The 21,404-nt window shown below is 38.9% G+C and overlaps 2 protein-coding genes across 6 annotated transcripts; both read left to right on the forward strand.

The window, feature by feature from the left end:
* The first annotated feature begins 688 nt into the window (after window positions 1-688).
* Window positions 689-2,390, forward strand: LOC111501677 (uncharacterized). Its single transcript, XM_023155501.3, has 6 exons — window positions 689-787; window positions 868-981; window positions 1,318-1,462; window positions 1,556-1,704; window positions 1,786-1,925; window positions 2,039-2,390. Exons 1-6 carry the CDS (start codon window positions 744-746, stop codon window positions 2,188-2,190), a joined length of 744 nt encoding a protein of 247 aa, XP_023011269.3. The 5' UTR covers window positions 689-743; the 3' UTR covers window positions 2,191-2,390.
* A 6,147-nt stretch (window positions 2,391-8,537) lies between these two features.
* On the forward strand, window positions 8,538-19,476 carry LOC101469714 (uncharacterized). Of its 5 annotated transcripts, none has more exons than XM_076888167.1 (16): window positions 8,538-9,036; window positions 9,964-10,007; window positions 10,214-10,278; window positions 10,397-10,539; window positions 10,745-10,793; window positions 10,992-11,202; window positions 11,309-11,395; window positions 11,780-11,923; window positions 12,931-13,628; window positions 13,848-14,372; window positions 15,035-15,599; window positions 15,704-15,774; window positions 16,852-16,992; window positions 18,749-18,909; window positions 19,015-19,105; window positions 19,248-19,476. In XM_076888167.1, exons 1-16 carry the CDS (start codon window positions 9,013-9,015, stop codon window positions 19,328-19,330), a joined length of 3,102 nt encoding a protein of 1,033 aa, XP_076744282.1. In that variant the 5' UTR covers window positions 8,538-9,012; the 3' UTR covers window positions 19,331-19,476. The 5 variants fall into 5 exon arrangements, with proteins under 5 accessions (XP_076744282.1, XP_076744284.1, XP_076744286.1 ...); XM_076888169.1 differs by having other exon boundaries at window positions 10,214-10,233; XM_076888171.1 differs by having other exon boundaries at window positions 10,214-10,233; window positions 10,444-10,539.
* Window positions 19,477-21,404: the final 1,928 nt, after the last annotated feature.

Consider the following 21,404-nt stretch of genomic DNA (forward strand, 5'->3'; position numbering starts at 1 on the left):
TCACCTGCTGCTGATACGAGTCTGCGATAAAAACTTGTTACTAAACACGACTGCTGGGGCAAAGTCCAGCTCTTATGTATGTTTAAAGTTATGGAAGATGGTTATAAAGCTGAGTGAGTTCGGCAACAGGATTGTTTTACCCCTTTTTTGTTCAGTTAATCAGCCGAAAACAGAGGACACGTGGAGGATGTCAAACGTGTACACGTGCTACAGGGCTATAAAAGCTCCACTGTTACAAAACCAGCTTCGTTTTATGTAAAAAAGAAAAGCCCACCCCACACAGCAGTCTTCCAGTGCTTTCAGTCAAGAAAAGACATTAAACGGTACGTCATGGCTTCTTCTGATTAGTGACATGTAATACTGATGGCAACTTGTTAATATGAAATTTAGAAACTTGTTATAATTTGTCTTCAATTATAATTCTTCTGTTTTATAGAAACTGGCTTACTAAAAATGGCAAAACACCACATCACTCTTGCCATTGCCATAGTGCTGGCAGTGATTTTCTACATCGTCACCATTGTGTTGTCTGCTCTGGCAGCGTTAGGAAAACGTAAGTCTGGCTTTTAATACTTTTAGAATTACGTTGTAACCTTTGAGCACTCTGTCTCTCTCTCTGATTTCTGTGTTTCTGCGCCACAGATCCATTTTTATCCACCACCGCGAACATTTCAGATGAGTTTGTGACCCAGATCACGCCTTCAGGGTGGACTTTTACCATCTGGTCCATCATTTACATCTTTATGGGTTCAGGGGTGCTCTATGTCTTTGCAGGCATCTTTAGGAAGTAAGTTTTTTATTCTTGAGACAAATTTTTTCTTCTCCTATATGATGTTTGTTGAAGTCTACATTTACCTCTTTCTGCAGGAATGCCTATGGTTATGTCTACTGCAGCCCTGCAGTTTTGCCACACGGATTTTTTGTAACTTTTTGCTTAAATCTGGGCGTCAATATTGGATGGTTGCTCCTGTGGGACAGAAAGTGAGTGTGATGAGAGTTTTAAATGATATCATTAAAAAGCCATAGTATTGATTAATGTTTTTCCTTTCTGCATTAGAAAAGGGGGCGTATAAATGAGGGCTGGATATAGTGCTGATTAGTTAGGTTAGTCCACCTAAGCTGAGTAACCAAATGAAGCTGTGTTGAATCACATTGTCAGGCCCTCTTGGCCTAAATATGCAGATAAGATTGACCTGAAATCATGCAATAAATGGGAAAAATAAGTATGTCCATGCAAGAAGCATGTAAACACAGCTTCTAACATGCAGGTTAATTGTTTTCATTGTGGTCAAATTCTGTTTTTCATCCCTGCTCAAGGTACACACCTGCTGCGCTGGCTTTCCTCATCCTAATCGCTTTGACTAACTACGCTGTAATATACTTCTCCTGCCACGGTCTGCATAACTATGGAGCTTGGCTCAACAAATACCACAGAACAGACCTGTTGCTCCATCATCTGCTGGTTAGTATGGCACCTGATGTTTGCGTTTCTTTTTTTTTCATGTACATGGTTATAATCTCAGCATCTCTGTCTTTTGCTTTGTCTTCATTGCAGATTCAGAACGGCATTGCCATCTATGCAACGTGGACAACTATTGCCTCCCTGCTTAACCTGACCATTGTGCTGACGTATGATGCAAGCATGTCCCACGCTGACGGCGCCACTCTTGCTCTTTCTGTTTTGTCCATTGTGCTGATAGCGTGGTAAGTTGACAAACAGAGGAAACAACAAGGGCGACTTCTTTAGAAAAAATGGATCAATAAAAGGTGCCGTCTCTCTCACAGGTTCATCCTGGAAAACTCCATTCTTGAAAAATATGTGAGATTCATCTTCAGCATTTACCCCACTGTGATTTGGGCGCTGACAGGGGTGTTCACCAAAAACTACAACACCGCAGCTCCTACCCGCAACAACATCTTTATCGGTGAGGATAAACCATCAACCGGTCTCAATGACACTATAGCACTGACTATAAATGATAACTTCATATGTGGATGCACACTGATGCCACGCTCTGATATTTTCTTTCCACTATAGCTGCCCTGCTGGGTGTAGCCTGTGCCCTGTGTGCCACTCGGATATGTTTGGTCATTTGGAGGCAAATGAAAAAGCCGCTTTACGAAGACGTAAACCCTGACAAAATGTCTCCGATGGAGAATTTAGAGAAGCAGAAAAAGATATTTAAGTGAGAGAGCGAGGAAAAGATTTGCAGTATGATTTCTGTATGATACCAGGGCTGTATTGTAAATGACTCCAGCCTCAGCTGAATATCATCAAGCCTCATAAAGTGATATATAAAGCTGAAGGTTCACACCTGTCAAAAAGTATAAACTGCAATAAAGTGTGTATTTCTGATTTCACCACATAAACATGAAAAATGTAGTTATGCTTTCATTTACTTTTCTTTCATAAGCTGTAAAAATAAACGTTAACACTGACTTTAATGGTGTCTTTTTTGAGTTATTTAACAGACAGCACATCTGTTCAATAAGAGAGAAGACAAAGCAATTCAGATTCATTAATAATGACAAGGATGGATGATAAGATTTAAAAAATGTCATTTTAACACATATGGTTATGTTTAATAAACACACACACACACGCACACACACACACACACACACACACACACACACACACACACACACACACACACAATGAATGGAGCTCTCGAGCTGATTGTTGATCAGCCTCATAAAAAAATCATCTTTATTGCATAAACTAAGAGCACACTGCACTTGTAAGTAAATGCATTACTATTTAGAGCGCTGTGGGAATAAAACCATTTAAGCGAATAAAAACGTGAACGGAGTCAACAAATGCACAAAGGTAACAAATCTCAGTTGTGTTCAAAGTTTACGATTATGCGTGTTTTCTGCTCCAGTCTGAGTCCGCTGGTTTTGTCACGTCAGTCTTAAGTCTTCAGAGCCAGCCTCTGTTGGTTGTACACCTTAATAATCTTTTAATGTATATTTTTAAACAAATTCCACTAAACAGCACAAGTTGCTGGTGGCAGACTGCATCTATATCTAGTTGCTGGGTGGATTTGTGTGGCTGCCTCCAAGATCTGTTGTTGTCTACTTACACAGATATGTGGATTATGCTCTTTACTTAGATTTAAAAAGCTGTACAATTTCATCAAATCTATCTTTTTATCTTGGCTTTGCTCTTTTTTTTGTTTTTGCAGATCAATAAAAAGCTTTGATTAAAAAAACCCACAGACCTCCACCCACTGATTTCCTTATGCAAGCAATTACCTGTATATTCCACAAACCCTGTTTTCAAGAGTGTGTTCATCATCAGATATGACCTTATACATAACCAGGGATTACTATCATGCCACGCCACCCGATGAAGGACCTTCAAACTCCGAGTTATACAGTATAAAAGTAATTTTTGTAATGAAGGAGGGCTGAGACAAATAGGAAGTAATAACATAATAAAATCATGCTGTAAACTGTAATTCATTAAACACATACTTGTATATAAGTGCTTTCAAAATTATTTAATATATGAGTAGATATATTTATCAGCGTTTTATGATTGATTGTTTCAGAAATGTAAAGAGGATAAGAGATGCACGTGATGTCTTGAAGAGTCATAAACCTTCTTGCACAACTAGTCGCTCTATATAAAAGTCGGTCCCGTGTCCTCTGCAGTTACTCTTGATCTTCACACGGCTTACACAACATGGAGCAAAGCCAGGTAAGTCTTATTAATCTCATCATGTGGACGCTGTTTTAGTAGACCGGACTAAACATGTATGTCGTGTGGATAATGCACACAGGAATTAAAAAAATTAATTTAAAAATTACTATCTGGCCCTCTCTTAAGAAGAGTCAATTTTCTTGGTGTAGTTTTGTTTTTTATGGTGGCAAACTTTGATAAAAGTTGTAAAAAGAGCTTCTGATAAATGTCTAAAGATATATTAAGTGGCTTCTGTGTTAACTGTGTGAAAGTGATCGATTGCCACTTCTTCCTGTTCCTGCTTTTGTTTTATAAAATGTTTTTTCTTCCCATCTTAGAATAAGAGGACCGTGATGGGAAAACACAACCCAGGACGTATCGCTGCAGTACTCATGTCTTTAGCTGCCTTTGTAGTGAGCTTGGTGTTTAATGGGCTGGCTGTAGTTGGAGTTAGTAAGTTGAAACTTTGTTAGCCGTTTGTCAGTTGTGTTCAGCATCTTTGATATTCGTGTAGAGGATGGTAAATGGCCTGTATTTGTATAGCGCTTTACTAGTCCCTAAGGACCCCAAAGCACTTTACACATCCAGTCATCCACCCATTCACACACACATTCACACACTGGATGTGAAGGATGTGAAAACACACCGCGAACAGTCAACTTTCCCTAAAATTGAACCTTTTTCTCCACAAAGGTCCTTTTCACACCACCCAAGCCAATGTCTCAGCTTTGTTTGACACCCAGCTTACGCCTTCAGGATGGACATTTTTCATCTGGACCCTCATCTACATCTGGCTGATCTTCATGATCATCTACATTGTTGCGGGTCTTTTCAGAAAGTTGTGTCCACTTCTTTTTATTTTCTTCTTTAAAACTACAGTGTTATTTTTAAAGCACAGATATAAGATATAATCCAGGTCTCTTCAGTCTATTTTTAAAACCCACTGAAAAACTGTTCCCACAGATTTGTTGATCAACTTTTTATCTTCTAGGAATGGATATGGATATGTTTACTGCACTCCTGCAGTACTGCCTTATGGATTCTTTATTAGCTGGTGTCTCAACATGGGCGTCAATATTGGTTGGCTGCTGGTTTGGGACAGAGAGTAAGAGTCTTTGAGTGTCGTGTGTGAGTTAAGCCTGCAGTGATGCATGGCTGTGAAAGATGTAAATGAAAGCTGTTCAACAGATTCATTAAATGTGTTTTTCTGCTGTATCTATCCTTAAAAAAGACTGATGATTCCTGCACTGGTGTTTCTCATCCTCATCATCTGCACTAACTACTCCATGATATGCTTCATCTGCCATGGGATTCACGTTTATGGAGCTTGGCTCAACAAATACCACAAAGCAGACCTGTGGCTCCTCCGGGTGTTGGTAAGTGTGCATTATTAACTGTAAGCTAAGCTTTTAATCTTGCATGTAGATCAAGTTACATTAGCCTGTTGTGGTCAGACATTATTAATATAATGTTTGCTTGGACTCCATGAAAAAATCTGTTTGCAGGTCCAGAATGGTGTCATGATATACACGACTTGGACAACTGTTGCAACCCTCCTCAACCTGACCATTGTACTGGCTTATGAAACAGACATGTCCCAAGACGATGCTGCCACACTCTCATACTCTCTTTTGACTATTTTGTTGCTTGGATGGTGAGTGTGCTTCTTAAAAACCCCAAAAAACCCAAACGAGAGCATTGAGAGAGCTCAGTTCCCTCCAATTCCCTTTGAAGGGCAACGGCTACACTAAAACTCAGATGCTTTATGCATCAGTATGGAAAGCTAATGTAGTATATTAATCTTTTTGTAATATTTGTCAAATAATGTTTGTTTAAAACAATAATGTTTGAAAGAGTTCAAATAAAGACCGCGCTTATTTCCCCCAATGATTAGTATATTTAAAATTTGGAGATGATCCAATGAAAGCTAAAACTTATGGCCTTTGACCTTGTATGATCTTTATCCATATGACTGGAGTAGAATTGGCTGAACTCTTAGGCTTCTAACATATTAATATATGTTAGAATCTAACATATTAAAATTGAGATGCTAAAGCGACGCGTTTTGTGTTTCATAGGTTTGTTTTAGAGAATCTTGTCCTCGACAAGCATGTGCGGTACGTCTGCATTACCTACCCCGTTGTGATCTGGGCGCTGTCTGGAAACCTTGACAAAAACTATGATGCTGAATCACCCAGTCGCAATGGCGTCTTCATTGGTAAGACTTCACATAAATCCCTGCATCCACACTAAACTTTTTAGATAAATACACCCACAAAATGAGCTCTGTGTCACCGTGTGTCACGTGCAAAAGCTGTACTGATTTGATTTTCTTCTCTCAGCTGTGCTGCTGGCTGCAGCCTGTGTGCTGTTTGTGATTCGGGTTGGTTTGGTGGTCTGGAGACACATCAAACAGCCACTCTATGAAGGTGTCGATCCTGAAGCCATGGAACCGATGGAGATCGCTAAGAAGCAGAAAAAGATATTTCGCTGAGCAGCATAAGACTATTATGTATAACAAATGACTGAATATATATTTATGTTTGTTTTGTATTAGTGCAAACTTACACTCCAAAGCCAAATGTAGTTTTCTTAATATTGACATATTTATTGTGAAATAGACCATACATGATCACAGCTGTTTGTTCAGTGTTAACACCATATAAATGTTGCTACTCCAAAATCAAGGTTTTATAAAATATTATTTCTGATTTAAGATATGAGCTAAAAATTCATTTATTTTATTTTAAGCATCCTTTTTTTTTTTACATTTAAAAAATACAAGGCTTGTAACGTTAGAGAACATACTTTTACTATATCACTATATCATTTACATTTCTATCAGTGTAAAGAAATGTAAATACACACAAAATCCCTGAGATATGTTAATAAAAGAAAAGAAGGAAAATATCAGCTGTAGATCTCAGTTTTTCTACATGATAAATAAATGTTCCTGAAAGCAAATGAAAAAAATCTGTCAGCATGACTCTTTTGGGCTTAAATTGTAAAAATAAATGTGTAAATTTTGCAAAAAGGTTCTGGCTGCAGATTGCCCAGACTGCCCTGCAATTATAAAACATAAAAAAGTTTTTGTTACTTAACAAAAACTGTGGACCCATTGTAAAAAAACAAACTTCTATAGCAGAAAGTGAAAAAACTGTTATCTTTATGCCGTGTAATTGTTTATCTATTATTTAAATACCTTAGTGTATGGCCATGGGAGAGGCCTTTATCAGTAGGAAATGCTGTAAAATTTATGAAAATACAGTTAAAAGTCCAGACTTTACACCCTCTTTTATCTTTTCCAAAGCCATTCAGTGGGCTGCATTTGAAATTTGGCCCACGGGCCTTGTGTTTGACACCCCTGATTTAGAGCATATACTCTATACAGTGCATACTTTACAGCACTTAATTATTTTTAACTTCTTTATATCCCATGCAGATCATATATGGGTGTGTTATGTTACTGCTCTAGGGATGAGTTCTGTGCAGGCTGTGGTTTCATAGCAAATGACATACACCATAGAGCTTATATGCAACACATTAATATACATGAAGGAGAAACATTTTCATATGTTTTAATCAGTTATATGTCATATTTAAAAAGTACAAATAAACTTTAAGTTTCATATATCAGTGTGCACTTGTTTTCAGTGAAATGTTACACATTTGAACATGACGATCATTTCCATTTTCTCAAGATAGCGTCCAAATTTTTGCCGTCACTTAACATTTATCTGTATATATGAAAACGAAGATATTTACCCAGTTTACCAAAAGAAAAGAAGTTTGTAGGAGTAAACGGCAACAGCTGGTAATTGTAACAACCATTTAACTCTTTCATGCATGAATTATGACAACCTCAGTATTTTTATTCATCTTTAGGTATGAAAAAAAGATTTTTTTTTAACTTCTAAGCAGTTAGAGAAATTTCAATTTTAATTAAATAAGAAATGGTTTGTGCACTTACACTGCCTGAAAAGTGGGTGGCAGGGTATGGAGTGGCACATGAGTGTCCAACGTAGTAGTTTATGTGCAAGTACACCATCAACACTGACACAAATACGAGAAAACAGCCTTTGAATAGCTGTCCACTGTAGTAACCACTATGCTTGAAAGGGTTAAAGGCCTCATTCAAAGCTGTGTAGCTTGTTAATTAACAAATCACAAAATAATACAACGTATTTCACCAGATAAATACATTGAGGAAACAGCTAATATAAACAGCAGCTAACAGCCATATTTTTTTGCCATTAATGCACAGCTTTTGGCTGTTTGACTGCGGCTGATCCATTAAGCCTAGAAATTAAGTCAGTTAAGTCATGTTCATGGTTCTGTTGTGAAATAGTGAAACAGCTACACCCTTTTGCACAACCTCTACAATGACCTAAAATGACCAACCTAACAAATAACAAAGTTTTAAATTTTAGACTAATATGTCAATATGTGTATTTCACCTCTGTAATATGCTATTTATAATTAAGTAAATATAAGTATTTGTATATATTAAGATAAGATAGCTCTTTATTGTCATTGCACAGTCATACTTACCATATGAAATTGGAAAGCTATTTATTAGAGCTATTTCCTATATTTTGTAAACTTAGTAATAAATTGTAATATTGTAATAGTATTTAGTTCAGTCTTTTACTGTTATTTTCTTGGAGCAACTGTAACCACATAATTTCCTTAGGAAAGTACTGTATTCTGATTTTGATTTTGTTATCCAGTATATGGTGCAGGATGCTGGTTCCGACTTTAAACTGTAGAGGGCAGTAGGCAAAGCGCCAACTTTAATCTGCCGGAAACTAATATGTAGAAGAAGAAAAGAGTGAACACTGATTCCCTGTGCGTTGTTCTTCAGGCTGCAAGTCCGCTGCCAGCCAAAACTTTGTTAAAAATCAGTAGGCCCTACCAATTAGACAGTTATTTTTAAGTCATTACTTAATTAACACACTCACAGCGATGTTATAGAAGACATGGACTGTGAATTACAGCGTGCCAATTTCGCGACACTCCCGCCTTTGAGTCAGTACTCGGGGCATAATGTCGCTTTAGTTTTCTAGAGTGCGCGGGTGAAGTACAAACTGTAAACAGCGCCATTGTTGTGCTAACGGAGGATATTGGCTAGAAGAAAACGTTATATTTGGTCTTTGTATGGCTAAATAGTTATTTTTTACATGATTTTTTAAGGTGTTCACGTGAGGGCTAACAAACTAGAGAGTAAACGAACACGAAATGATTATTACCTGTTAACTCGGGTCTCGCGGTCGGAAACAGTCGGCTAACCATACTGTTGAAAGAACGACAGCCAGCTAACACAAATGGAGATGGAGTACCCAGTCCTAGTAAGTTCTATTCGTGCTTTTGCACAAACTTATTACAAACATTACCCTAGCCCAGGACATTTTCCCGGTGACAAGTTTTTAAACTTCCGAGTCTGGCTGCAGACTACCGTCTTTATTTACACACACCGATCGCCTTTTGTATCCATTTGAACATGACTTGTCATTTAACTCGTCCTCTAAACTTAATATTAGGACTGCATTCTTTAATCTCTGCAGCACCTGTGTGCATGCAAGGTGGAGTGGATGGAGACAAATGTTAGGGGTGATTTGTGACAGAAGGATAGCAACAACAGTGAAAAAATGTTGATGGTAGTAATACCTGCTATGATGCATGGCTTGGAGAAGGTGGCACTAAAAACAAAACAAAACAAAAAAAAAACAGGAGGCAGGCCTAGATGCTAAGATTTTCACTGGAGAGACCAAAATGCACAGGATTAGAAATGAGTACATGTGAGGGACAGCTCAGGTTAAGTGTTTTGGAAACTGAGTTAGAGAGGCAAGGCTGGGATGGTTTGGAAATGTGCAGAACCTCAAAAATGGGTTAACTGAAAAGATCAATCCTTTCTCATTTAAACCAGGGTCAAACAAATGTGGGATTGCCAGTTACCAAGCATTTGCTCTGTTTGTTTAAGTTCTCTTTAATATTGTAGGATTTATTTTTACCATCTGGACAGAGACAGAGACTCTTATGAGATACTTGTTATTGTAATTGGGAAGTCACAGTATATATAAACAAAACTGAAGTGAACTTGACTACATCCATGAATGTTATGATTCTTGTAAAGTTTTAGAGAGTTGATCATTTAGCCTTACATCTGTTGTCTCTTTAGACCCTTTGTATCTATTAGAACAGGGGCTGTGTTTGCTAAGTCAACATAGTTATTCATTTAATCCTGGAGTGGTTTCTAAGCTGGTTTCTCTTCACAGAAGAGACCCAAGAGGAAGCTCTGTTACATTACTGACAATGAAAGGTAAGTTTAAACACGTTTCTAAAATGTAGCTGTTTTATTTTAGTTAAACGTTTGTGTGTGTGTGTGTGTGTTTTAATATCTATGAGCTTCATAAATTCATTTTCTGGATTTATTCATGCTATTGCAGATTTATTTGTATTTGATATCACAGAACCGAAATTACAACAGTTTGGAATTACCCTTTAATTCTTACCTTTGTTTTTCAGCCCAGCTAAGCACTGGGAAGGTACGTTGACACTGCAAGATATTGATAAGATCTTTGATGACATGGGTGAGTGATATTCATCCGATTGGTGTAATTCTTTGTTATAAATTAGGTATTTCCATTTTATTAACCTCTTCTCGACTGTTGTTTTTTTTGTTGTTGTTGTTGTTGTTGTTTTTTCCAGATTCAGCCTCACATGCAAATCTACAGCCCCCCTCTCCTCTGCTCCAGACTTCTGATTCAGAAATACACCAGAATAAGAGTGAGGACTCGGTCCCCCCAGAGCGACAGCTGATAAAAAAACCTCCAGGACACCAATTAGTAATGGTACAGTCAGTTGATACTTCTGCTTATATTGCATGCATGTCCTAAGCTCTAGTGTTAAACATCTGTTGCAGTCCAGCTATTAAAACAAAGACACTTTCTAATGAATTCTTGTTTACTGGCTCAGCCGTGAGTCCTTTTTTGAACAAGACAATATTTTTGGTAATTTGTGTTCATTATTTTAATTCACAATTTTGAATTTCTTCAGGGAGATGATGGAGATGTCTTGCATCCTGCAAGTACTGAACTGGATATCGGTAAGACACTCAAATTTGTGTTCATAATGAAAATATATGCCTTGTGTGTGTGTTTTTTGTTGTTGTTGTTTGTTTCTTTGTTTGTTTGTGTTTTTTTTTTTTTTTTAAATTAAGATAAGATAAGGTAAGATGACCTTTATTAGTCCCACAGGTGGGAAATAAATGAATTGTTTAGGACTGGGCTTTTTCTTGTTGCAGATTTGGACATCCCCTTTAAAGGACATCACCCAGTAAAGACTTCCAGTCCAGCAGAACAAAGTTTGGCTGCTGAAGAAGAAAAGCAGGACGATGAAAAAGCACAAGTTGTGTCCCCAATTCTTTTTATGTGTGAATATGAAGGAATAGAAGAGGTGAAGAAAGACTCTCTACCCACCCAGAATCCCCAGTGTAATGGACAAGTCACAGAGGAGTACGGAAATTCATACTTAGTTCCTAGCAGGAAATGTTGCCTCTACAATTTTTCATGTTTTTATTTTTTTATTTTCCACAAATCTTTCACTAATCCTGTTCTCTAGGAACGGCGAGTCTGGATTGGAGTCTCCCCCAAGCAAGATTGATTTAACAAAGATATCTGGCCACAAGAAGGAGATTGAATTACAAGGGTAAGGTTGCTTTTCATTTAAATACCTCGTTGGGTGTTTTTTCAGGAGGAAGAGACTTTGATGCTATAAATGTGACCATATGAGACCATTAATTGTACAAGATATTTTAGTTTTTTGCCATCTGCCATTTGCCCTTTTCTACTTAAAAAAAATTCCCCAATTAAACGAACATACACAGCAATACTGCACAACAGTAATCAAAGATGAACAATATTTATAGGCTACGGGATTATATAGCACATCAAACATACTGTATTGGTGATACGCTTCATTTTGATCAGTGGAGGCAGGAACAACGATTCAAAAAGATAGGGAAGTGTTTCTGGTCGCTCTTGAAAACGTTTTGATTATTTCAGTCACATTTTATGTCTTCTTTGTTTACAGGAGTCAAGAAAGCACACAGCCAGCTGTTCAAACAGTGAGCCGGAAGCCTGAAGTCGCAGCTCCTGTGGCATCCACACGAGCGGGAAAAGATATGACAGCTTTTCTGCAGAAACTGAAACATGCAGCACAGTCAAAACCTTTCAGGTGAGTTGAGATCAGAGGACACCTTTATAACTTGTCTACGTAAACATGTCTGCATGACATACAGTGCTTGGAACGTTGCTTTTAAAATGTATTCCACTACAGATTACATGCCCCAAAATGTATTTTGTAACGTTTTCCGTTATGTCTCTCAATGACAGTAACGTATTCTGAATACTTTGGAATACTTAATATATTATCATGCTTTTTGCAACTACATGAATGTACTATTGCTGTGGGATTTGTTACTTTTACTGAAGGTTATTCATCATACTAATACCAACTAGATTTTTAAATCTTAATATAAATAAGTAACAGTAGGTGGACATTAGGTAAGGCTGCACTTTTTGCAGTGATCTCGTATTAAAACTGTTTCACGCGTATAGAAAACAGGTCTGCGGCTCCAAACCATAGTAAAGGGACCTCTGGTTAATACGTCGGGTTCTGTGTCGGGCTCGTAACTGAAAACTAGCTTTACTTTGTTGTCTGGGTCAACTTTGCTAGCGAGAGACAGAGAGAGGCATTGAAAGCCTGCTCCAACGGAACTTATTGTTTCAGAGGAAAACACGAACACGGTGTACAGTCGAGTCTTAATAGCTTACTCACAGCTGGGCTCGTCAGGCACTCTTTTTGGCTGCAGTGGTTATTATTATATTTACATGCTTCCAGCTCCCGTTTCTGCTCGGTGACACAGAGCCTCTTAATGCGTGTTTTGTTTGGGTTTCCACTGGCGTGGAATTACCAAAAATAGAGAGGGCATAGCCTAACATATGAAACAGGAAAAGACTGCCATGTAATCCATTTATTTCAACAAAGTAACTGTATTCTGAATACCACCTTTTTAAACAGTAACTGTAACGGAATACAGTTGCTCATATTTTGTATTTTAAATATGTAACATTGTTAAATGTATTCCATTACTCCCCAACACTGATCACATAATACCACGTGGCCTCAGTCACATTCTTTCCTAAAAAAATTAATTATATGTATTTATCTTTTTTTTTAAGTTCTGGGAAGAAACAAGTCAAAGTACCCACTCCTCCCCCTGAACCAGAGGATGATTTTATGATCCTAGAAGATGATACACCTCTGTGGTTTTCCATCCCAAGTAAAAGTGCTGCCAGTAAGAAACAAAGTCACAGCAGAATTCCCAGCACAGACAAAGACAGCTCAGATAAGAGGACAAAGGATAGATCACTGGAGATGCCAGAGCCACAGCAGGAAAAAGAAAAGTCAAAAAGTAAATTGGAAGATCAGCCTGTTGATCAGAAAATTAAGAAGAAAACGAAGAAAGAGAAGAACAGTGAGGAGACTGGGCCTAGAAATGAGGAAAATAAGCTTCCTGCTCCTCAAGATGCTCCTGCGGGTGACTTATTGGTTCAAGAAGAGCCAGTAAAAAAGAAGAAGCAGCTCAAGAAAACTTTGTCAAAGGAGAGTGATGAAGCAGAAGATCAGCCTGAAGACACAACGAGTCGCAAAACAGAAAAAGCGAAACCCTCTAAGAAAACAGAAAGGAAAGCAAGTAAGTCTGCTGAAACAAAGAAACAAAAGTCTTCAAAAGATGGTAAAGAAAATACCAAGACACAGAAGGCTGACTCGTTAAAGGCGAGCAGGAAAGAGCTGCAGGGAGAACCTACTGTTAAGGATGTTGATGAGCAGACCAGTGACAAGCACAGAGATACTGAAGACATAGTTTCTACTGTTGGTGAGTCCTTTGTACTTCCTAAAAACTCTTCTATAATTGGTTGTTGAATATTTGTGCTAGCTATTGTCATCTTATGTGATCTTAACCTTTGAAGTTTGATTAAAGTTTTGATCTTTATCATCAAAACATGTTAATTTTTGGAATTGCAACAATTTTTTCCTTCATTCACTTAAAATTACTTTGCTTACTTTATATATGTTTTTCCTTTGATCCCTTTAGACAAAGAAGCTATGAATTGTGAAACAGACGGACAGGTGAAACAAAACAACCAGTCAGTTGTTTCTAAAGGGACTTCATCTGAAGACTGTCAGGTTCTCGGGAAAAGGAAAAGGAAATCGACAGGAGAGTGGTGGTTGAGTTGCCCTCAGAGCACAGAGGAAGCGGACAACAGCCAGCAGGCCACGCAAAAGAAGTCCAAACAGAAACCTAAAGACTCCAGCGAAGCAGTTCCTTCACCTGCAAAAGCAAAGAAAGACAAAGCCTCAAAGAAAAGAAATCAGAAACGGCTTAAAGTGTTGCCCAGTCAGGAGACGAGTGAGTTTAAAAAAAGGAAAACAAAACAGAGCGAAAAAGGAAATAAACAAGGAGAAAAGTTAGACAAGATGAAAGCAATTGATAAAGATTTAGTAACGGCTGAGCCGGAGCTTGCCGACGAGCCGGAGCAGCAGGAGGTCCCGGATCAAGAATTGGACCAGGAGTCTAGCCCTTTGGTCTTTACTCAGAGGGACCACAGCCTTAACTCAGGTAAGGTCAAGGTAAAAGTGCCAGTACTACAGAGGAGTTTCTGTGACTGATGTTTTATATATTGTGCTATTGGACTCTTAGTACTGATGCATGTGTAGATAAAGAGAATTTGGCCTTTTGTGTTGGATCGACTTTTAACAGATGTCTTGACAGGTAGTTTAGCCTTCCAAAGTAAAATAGGTAAATCTTGTTGGCTATGAGTTAATACTGTGATAGTGTTAACAAGTCATTAAAATTTGGCTTAGATCCACCAAGCTCTTCAAGGTCAACTCAATGATTTATTTGTCTAGAATTGGCAAAATAAGGAGACACGATAAACTTGGGATCAGAAACTTTTCTTTTTATTGCTTAAAACTTAACACAAATGTAACTTACTAAACAGTGAAATGAATGCTACACATAAAGAAAAAAAAATTGTGTCCGGTATATTAAAATGAGGTTCACCAGGGCAAATGAAAAAAGGCTGTACTTTGCACTTGCTTTTATTGTACTCATAAAGCACAAACAAAATAAAAGTGCGATATATAAAACTGTTAACTTAAAAGTAAAACTAAAGTATTCTCTTAAATGTTTGCGCTCTCAGAGTGCTCCTTGTTTGCCTCCTAGTTGGTGTGAAATATTAAGTAGCAAAGAATGGAAAGGAAATGTGCTTTTTGTTACAGGAAATAAGATATTTCAGAAAGTATATCAGCACGATTCTACTGGAAAACTGTCAGCCACACCAAAAGCGCCCGTGTCGCAAAGTCGACCTAAGGAGCGGCTCACGGAAGCAGATTCAGCCAAACGGAGAAGGAGAGCCCCGGGCGATTGGTGGCTTGTCAACAACGTAGCTGAAGATTTGGAGAACGTGTCCTCAAAGCCTCAGCAGCTTCATCCCAAGAGGCCCGAACCTAAAAAAGAAAGGAAGAAACAGTCTAAACAGAGCAAATCTCCCAGACTCGGTGTTCCCAAAAATGGCAACACGGCAGTCTCATTAAAACCTCTAGGAGGAGCTCCAGTGCCTCCTTTGACAGCAAAGTCACCGATCACTCCTAAGACTGTCAAACGCTCTCTGGCAACATTTAGAGACATTTTTGCTTCAGTCATAGAGTCTTCGACTGTGGACAGACGTCAGACTAACAGATGTAATGTCAGATCACGTCCGTCTGAGGAAATCTGTGTAGCAGGCAGTAACACTCATGCAGCTGACAACAGCCCAGACAACCAGGAGACCACACGAGACAGCAGGTATCAGCTACATGACATGCAAGGAAAAGCCTGAATTACTCTTAACCTCTGTCTTTATTATATTTTCAGTATATTTCTGACTGTCGTTCATCTTTTATCGGCAGGTCACAAGTCCACAGGAGTGGACCGTCCTCCATGATTGAGCTGGAAGACTATGAAGACGCTGACAGCATAAGTGGGTTTTAAATTACATTAAAACATTTTCCAACAGTTTCATCTTTCAAAGAACATTTTACACAATTCTCTGAAAAGAAAGCTTCACTATAACATTTAATAAAGTGTAAAGAAAAGTATAAAGTGTCAAACACTGGCTGCTTCACTCGTAGTAAAAACGAGACGGGATGAGCTGAAGTCATTAAAATGCTTTTACTTTACATGAGAAAGAAATCTAATCAACAAGGATTTAATGTTATTGGCTTGTTTTGAAATCAAAACCCCTTTAAGTATTTTGCTAATTTAAAAAAAGGCAGTTTATTGTTTTTTATAAGTCTCAAGGCCCTGAAATTCTTTCCATTTTGGGTCAGACTTCAAGCTGGTGACATGCCCAGAACCATTAAGCTCTGTGATCATCTGATATTTCATTCATAATCTCTCCTAGCCTCTCAGTGTTTCTGATACTGCAGGCATCTGCAGACAGTCAGATAAACCACTATAAAGTGCAGTGTTTGTGGACGGTCCTTTTCTACAAATATTATAGTATCAGTAATTGAAGCGGGAACTTGGGGCACTGGCACGTTTTAAAACCTGGATGAATAAGTAAATAACTGAGAGCAGAATTGTTTTTCACAATGATTTTCAATGTCAGACCAACTAGGAAAAAAACTGTCAGTCCCACAAACTACCAAACAGATAAAGAGACTCAGAAATGGTTTTGAAAGGATTCAGAATCATTAGAGGAGGAATTTAAAAGTGCTGAAGCTTTTCCTTTGTTGTTAAATAGTAGTATAGCCGGCTGAAGCCTAATCTAGTGTTTGTTGTGGATGAATCAGTGTGTGTCACTGTGAGTTCAGTCTTGAATTAATGAAATGAATCCGTCACATTTGACATTTTCGTCTGTCAGGCTGGCAATACGAGCATTCATACTGCAATATTTACAGCCCTAAAATGGTCGTCCTTGTTAACCTCAGTTGGCTTGAATATAAATGATAAATATCTGAAAGTGTGATCACTGTTTGGGTGCGTGCCCGAATGGTTTAAAAAAACCTTATTTTTTCATTATAAATATCTGCGTTTTATTTTTATTATGTTCCAGTTTTGCCGTCATCCAGGAGCACAGTTCTGCTCTCTGCTTCAGATCTTTGTGCCCCTCCCCTCAAGCCGCTGATCTTACAGCGGAAGGATATGGCCAACCTGGCTGAGTGGTTTAGGAGCCTCTGGTTGGCTACACCAGAAGGTAAGAAAATTCTAAGAAAGAAAAGAGAAAAAATAAGAAAAAATAATTTCCAAATGTTGTTTTTGCACTGACTTCACAGATACAGGTGTTTAAATGTCTGTTGTCTTTTACACTGTTAAATAAAATAAACTGTTTGGTCATAAATGTGGTTTGTGCTGTTTGTAAAGCAGATTGGCTACAGTGTCTGCAGTCCATTCAGGTTGCACAGGTAGTCCAACTCCTCCAGGACAGCGTATCACAAGACGGTTTGCTAGGTTTCCCAGCACAGTCTCAAGACTGTGGAGAAGATGCCGTGACAGGGGTCATTAACCGAGGACTCCTGAACAAGCACGTAGAAGGGGATCAACAGAGCAGGAGCAGCATCTGCTCCTTTGTTTTAGGAAGAACATGAGGAGCGCTGCCAGAGGTCTACAAAATGGCCTTGAGTGGGCGATTCATGTGCATGTTTCTGACCAAGCTGTCAGCAGCAGACTGCATGAGCATGCCATGAGGGCCTAACTTCCTTTCGTGGGACTCCTGCTCACAGCTCAACACTGCGCAGCTCAATTGGCATTCGCCAGAGGACGCCAGAACAGGCAGAACCGCCACTGGCCTCTCTTTTCACAGATGAGCACATGAGCACAGGGCCACACTGAGTACATGTGACAGATGTGAAAGAGTCTCAAGACAACCGTTTGTAGCAAATGTTATGCTGCCTTCAAAATCACCCTGCATGACTGGTTTGACCGTGGGTCAGCGATGGTATATGGGGAGATATATCACTGGCAAATGCCAGTTGAGCTGCACGGTGCAGAGCTATGAGCAAAGGTCCCACTAAAGGACCCTCAGCTATGCTCATGGAGTCTTTTTCTGACAGTTTGGTCATTTTGTGGGGACATTTGCAGCCATCCGTCTCCCTGCACAAAGGAGTCAATATCCGTTCTGCTGCAGGGCTGATGACCTTCTATGGCCCTATTCGGCTCTTCTCCTGTAACGGCCCATCTGTTATCTCGTCCACGCTCTTTAGACTCTGCTGGGAGACACGACAAGCCTTCTTGTAACGACACATATGAATGTGCCATCCTGGAGGAGCTGAACTACAGTACTTGTGCAAACAGAATGGGCTAGAGCAGGGGTGGGCAATCTCAGTCCACGAGGGCCGGTGTCCCTGCAGGTTTTAGATCTCACCTTGGGTCAACACACCTGAATCACATGATTAGTTCGTTACCAGGCCTCTGGAGAACTTCAGGACATGTTGAGGAGCTAATTTAGCCATTTAAATCAGCTGTATTGGTTCGAGAACACATCTAAAACCTGCAGGGACACCAGCCCTCGTGGACTGAGATTGCCCACCCCTGGGCTAGAGGCATCATCTCATGTTACCAGCAGGAACAAAAACACAAGCAAAAAGCCAAACTGAGAACAATCAGTCAGCAGGGATAAGGAGAAAGCAGTGGTCCATGGCAAACACCTGTTAAAACCATGTTGTGGCCGCTCCAGTGCACCTGTTGTCACTTTCACTTGCACCAAAACAGCTGAAAAGGATTCACAGTAGTTTATCCTTCCTAACTGGACAGATCGATCATCACGTCTTTTATTAATTTTCTCTTTATTGTCAGTTAGGATCAAAATAAAATACTTAAAATGCCTGCATCAAAAAACTCAAAGCATTTATGTGTCTAATTTGGTTTGCTTTCTTTTTAATGTAGACAAGACATTTTCAATAAATAAAGTTATGTCATCTAATGATCCTTATGTCTTCTTTGTATTACTGTAGGCGATCCTGGTGTCACTCCAGACCAGTTTGACTGGTACTTCTATCAAGACAGAGCTATGGGCCTCCAAGAGGACGTGAGCACCAACTCCTTCTGTAGTGGAAAGCTGCTGCTGGGATCCCTCATGAAGAAGCCTCTCTGGGTGGACCACAGTGCTACAACAGTGAGTACTACTTTATTCTGTTTCTTGCATATAATTATGCAGTAACTAGGCCTCTTATACAACAGTCCTAAAGTATTTCCATTATTTATTTCTGTCTTTTTAAAGGTTTTTAACTTACTAACCAGCTCAGTGAGTGTGACCATCGATGGCTGTGAGTCATGCTTCAGTCCTGGAAAATCTTTTGTGGTGGAGTCTGGTAAGAATATTTACATTTACTGTAAGATCTCATCATAAAAACGTTTGCAAATACATAATAGATCTTTAACATGGTTTAGTGATAAAGGCACATATTTTTGATGCTTTTTTTGTTTCTTACAGTTACTGTTCTCTTCTTACAGGACATGCATACGCCATCAAGAATCTGACTGCGCAGCCTGCGGTTCTGTACTTCACCAGAATGTTAGTTGAAACTGTAAACTGATGCATTGTGAAAATGTAAATAGAAAATTGGCTGTAATTTTTTTTTCCTAAGACTTACTTCAGTTTATGATTCTAGGAAATAAAACTGAAAGAAAATGTTGGTAAAAATGTAAAATATTTGAATAAAGTTTGCTTTTAAATACCGTATTTGCCATTTCCAAAGCCTGCGTTAAACTGCGTCTTTATCAGAGCGTGACTATCGAGAAATTCGGATATAATTTTAGTTCAAGATGTTTGGAGGTGGTTTTGTTTCCCCCTCTGAAGAAAAAGGTGTGTTTGTTAGCTGTCTGGCATTCACAGTTCTCAAGATATGTTGTTCAAATTTTGTGTTACGGTAGATGCCAATAACAGTTTGACCTGATTTCATTTTTGTGAAAATTGGGTCAAGGTCACAATAAATGTGAAAATCAGTAAAACTTTATATGATTCTCTTCAAACTTCTAAACAATATACCAGGCCTTGGAGGACGAGAGTACAAAGGCTGGCTAAGCATTTAACCTTGACCTTCATTTCTGGAGCCATATCTGGCTGTAATCTAAGTAGAAGAGGCCATTTATTTTTAATAATGTTGAAATTATGTTTTAGTTTCAGTCTCCAGCACTTGGATATATGCAGTGAAAGGTGGAGGTAGACATGTAAGCATCATTAAAACCTTTCTTGTCACATTCTCAGATTTTCACTGAAACACAGCATTCAGTGAAATCCTGACTTGTGAATGCACTCAGAGTTACGGGTCCACAGGTGTGCACAGACGGTTTGTCATTAGAGAAACTGCCCTTCAGAAGTCATGTCATGTTAGAGGCATTGCCAGAAATGTTTGCCTCTTCCTCTGTTCTGAGTTTCTTTTCACGTCAAGTTTGAAAGAATTGTGATCTTTCAAAAAGATAAAGAGATGAGAAATACCACACGTAAACACATTATACGTGCTACCAGTGATCTTTCACATCCTTAAAGACTACCTTTGAATATTACTATATTTAAAAGATACAGTATTGTATCTTTTTGCAGAAAAAATTAAAATTACTTAGCACTGTGTGTGACTCATCTGACATGCGACACGAGCTTGGACTCCACTGGAAGCGTTTCTCTTCTCCCCACACTACTCCCCTCACCTGAACGCACCTTTCTGTCTTTCCTTTGGCAAGAATCCACAGAATAATGGATTATAGAAGTTTTGGTACACTCAAGGCTTTTGCTGTGAAATGCAATATAAAGGATGTGTAAGAAATAAAAAAGATTTAAACCAGCTGAAATTTCTGACCAAGTAACGATCACGTAACGCACGGAAGAAATAAAAAGCACATCACTGAGAGCAGTGCAGTAAAGTCATACCAAAAGTAACTGATGATAAACGGGCGTTTGTCATATGTTTGTTTTAAAGCAAAGCTCACACATCTGCTGGCAGGCACTAAGTCACAGCTCTGCTCTGTCATTAAATATTTACCGAACTACCTCAGGAGCCAAAATCATGTTTCCGTAAGTGAATATGGTATTTTCTCCCCCACTATACTGTTGAATAGTTTATGAGACAATGATACCAACATGTTTCTTAAACAAGAACTTTGGGGTTAAGCCTTGAAGCTTCTCCTTCATAATGTATCACACACAAGTGGCTTTGGAAATCTTTCGCTGTGCAGCGAAGCGACTTCCATTAAGACGTCTGTTTCTGCAGGCTACAAAACGTCCATCACTGGTGCAGGCATGCTGATAGTCGCTAATTAACTGATCACCACCCATGACTTGAATGTAAAATAAAGGAGAAATGAATCTTCTCCACGGTGAGGATCCAACCACCTGCCGGTTTGATAATTCATCACTTCTGAACGTCTGGTTTTTGCATAGTGCACCCACGGACTGACTCTCCTCGGGGCAGGAACTCTCACTCAGGATGTGTGTGGACCTCCAGAGTATTCACGGGAATAGCCTCCCAAGGTCTTTAATTATAAACTACTGTAATATGCCGCCTGTAACGCAACATCTGTGCAAGGAAGTGAGCGAAATACATCGACCCTGATCTGGTGTTGTGAAGGAAAAGCAGGGCGCAGAGAATAACGTCAAAGTGAATTTTTGCTCAC

The sequence above is a fragment of the Maylandia zebra genome, linkage group LG9 (genome assembly GCF_041146795.1).
Source record: "Maylandia zebra isolate NMK-2024a linkage group LG9, Mzebra_GT3a, whole genome shotgun sequence".
Lineage (NCBI taxonomy): Eukaryota > Metazoa > Chordata > Actinopteri > Cichliformes > Cichlidae > Maylandia > Maylandia zebra.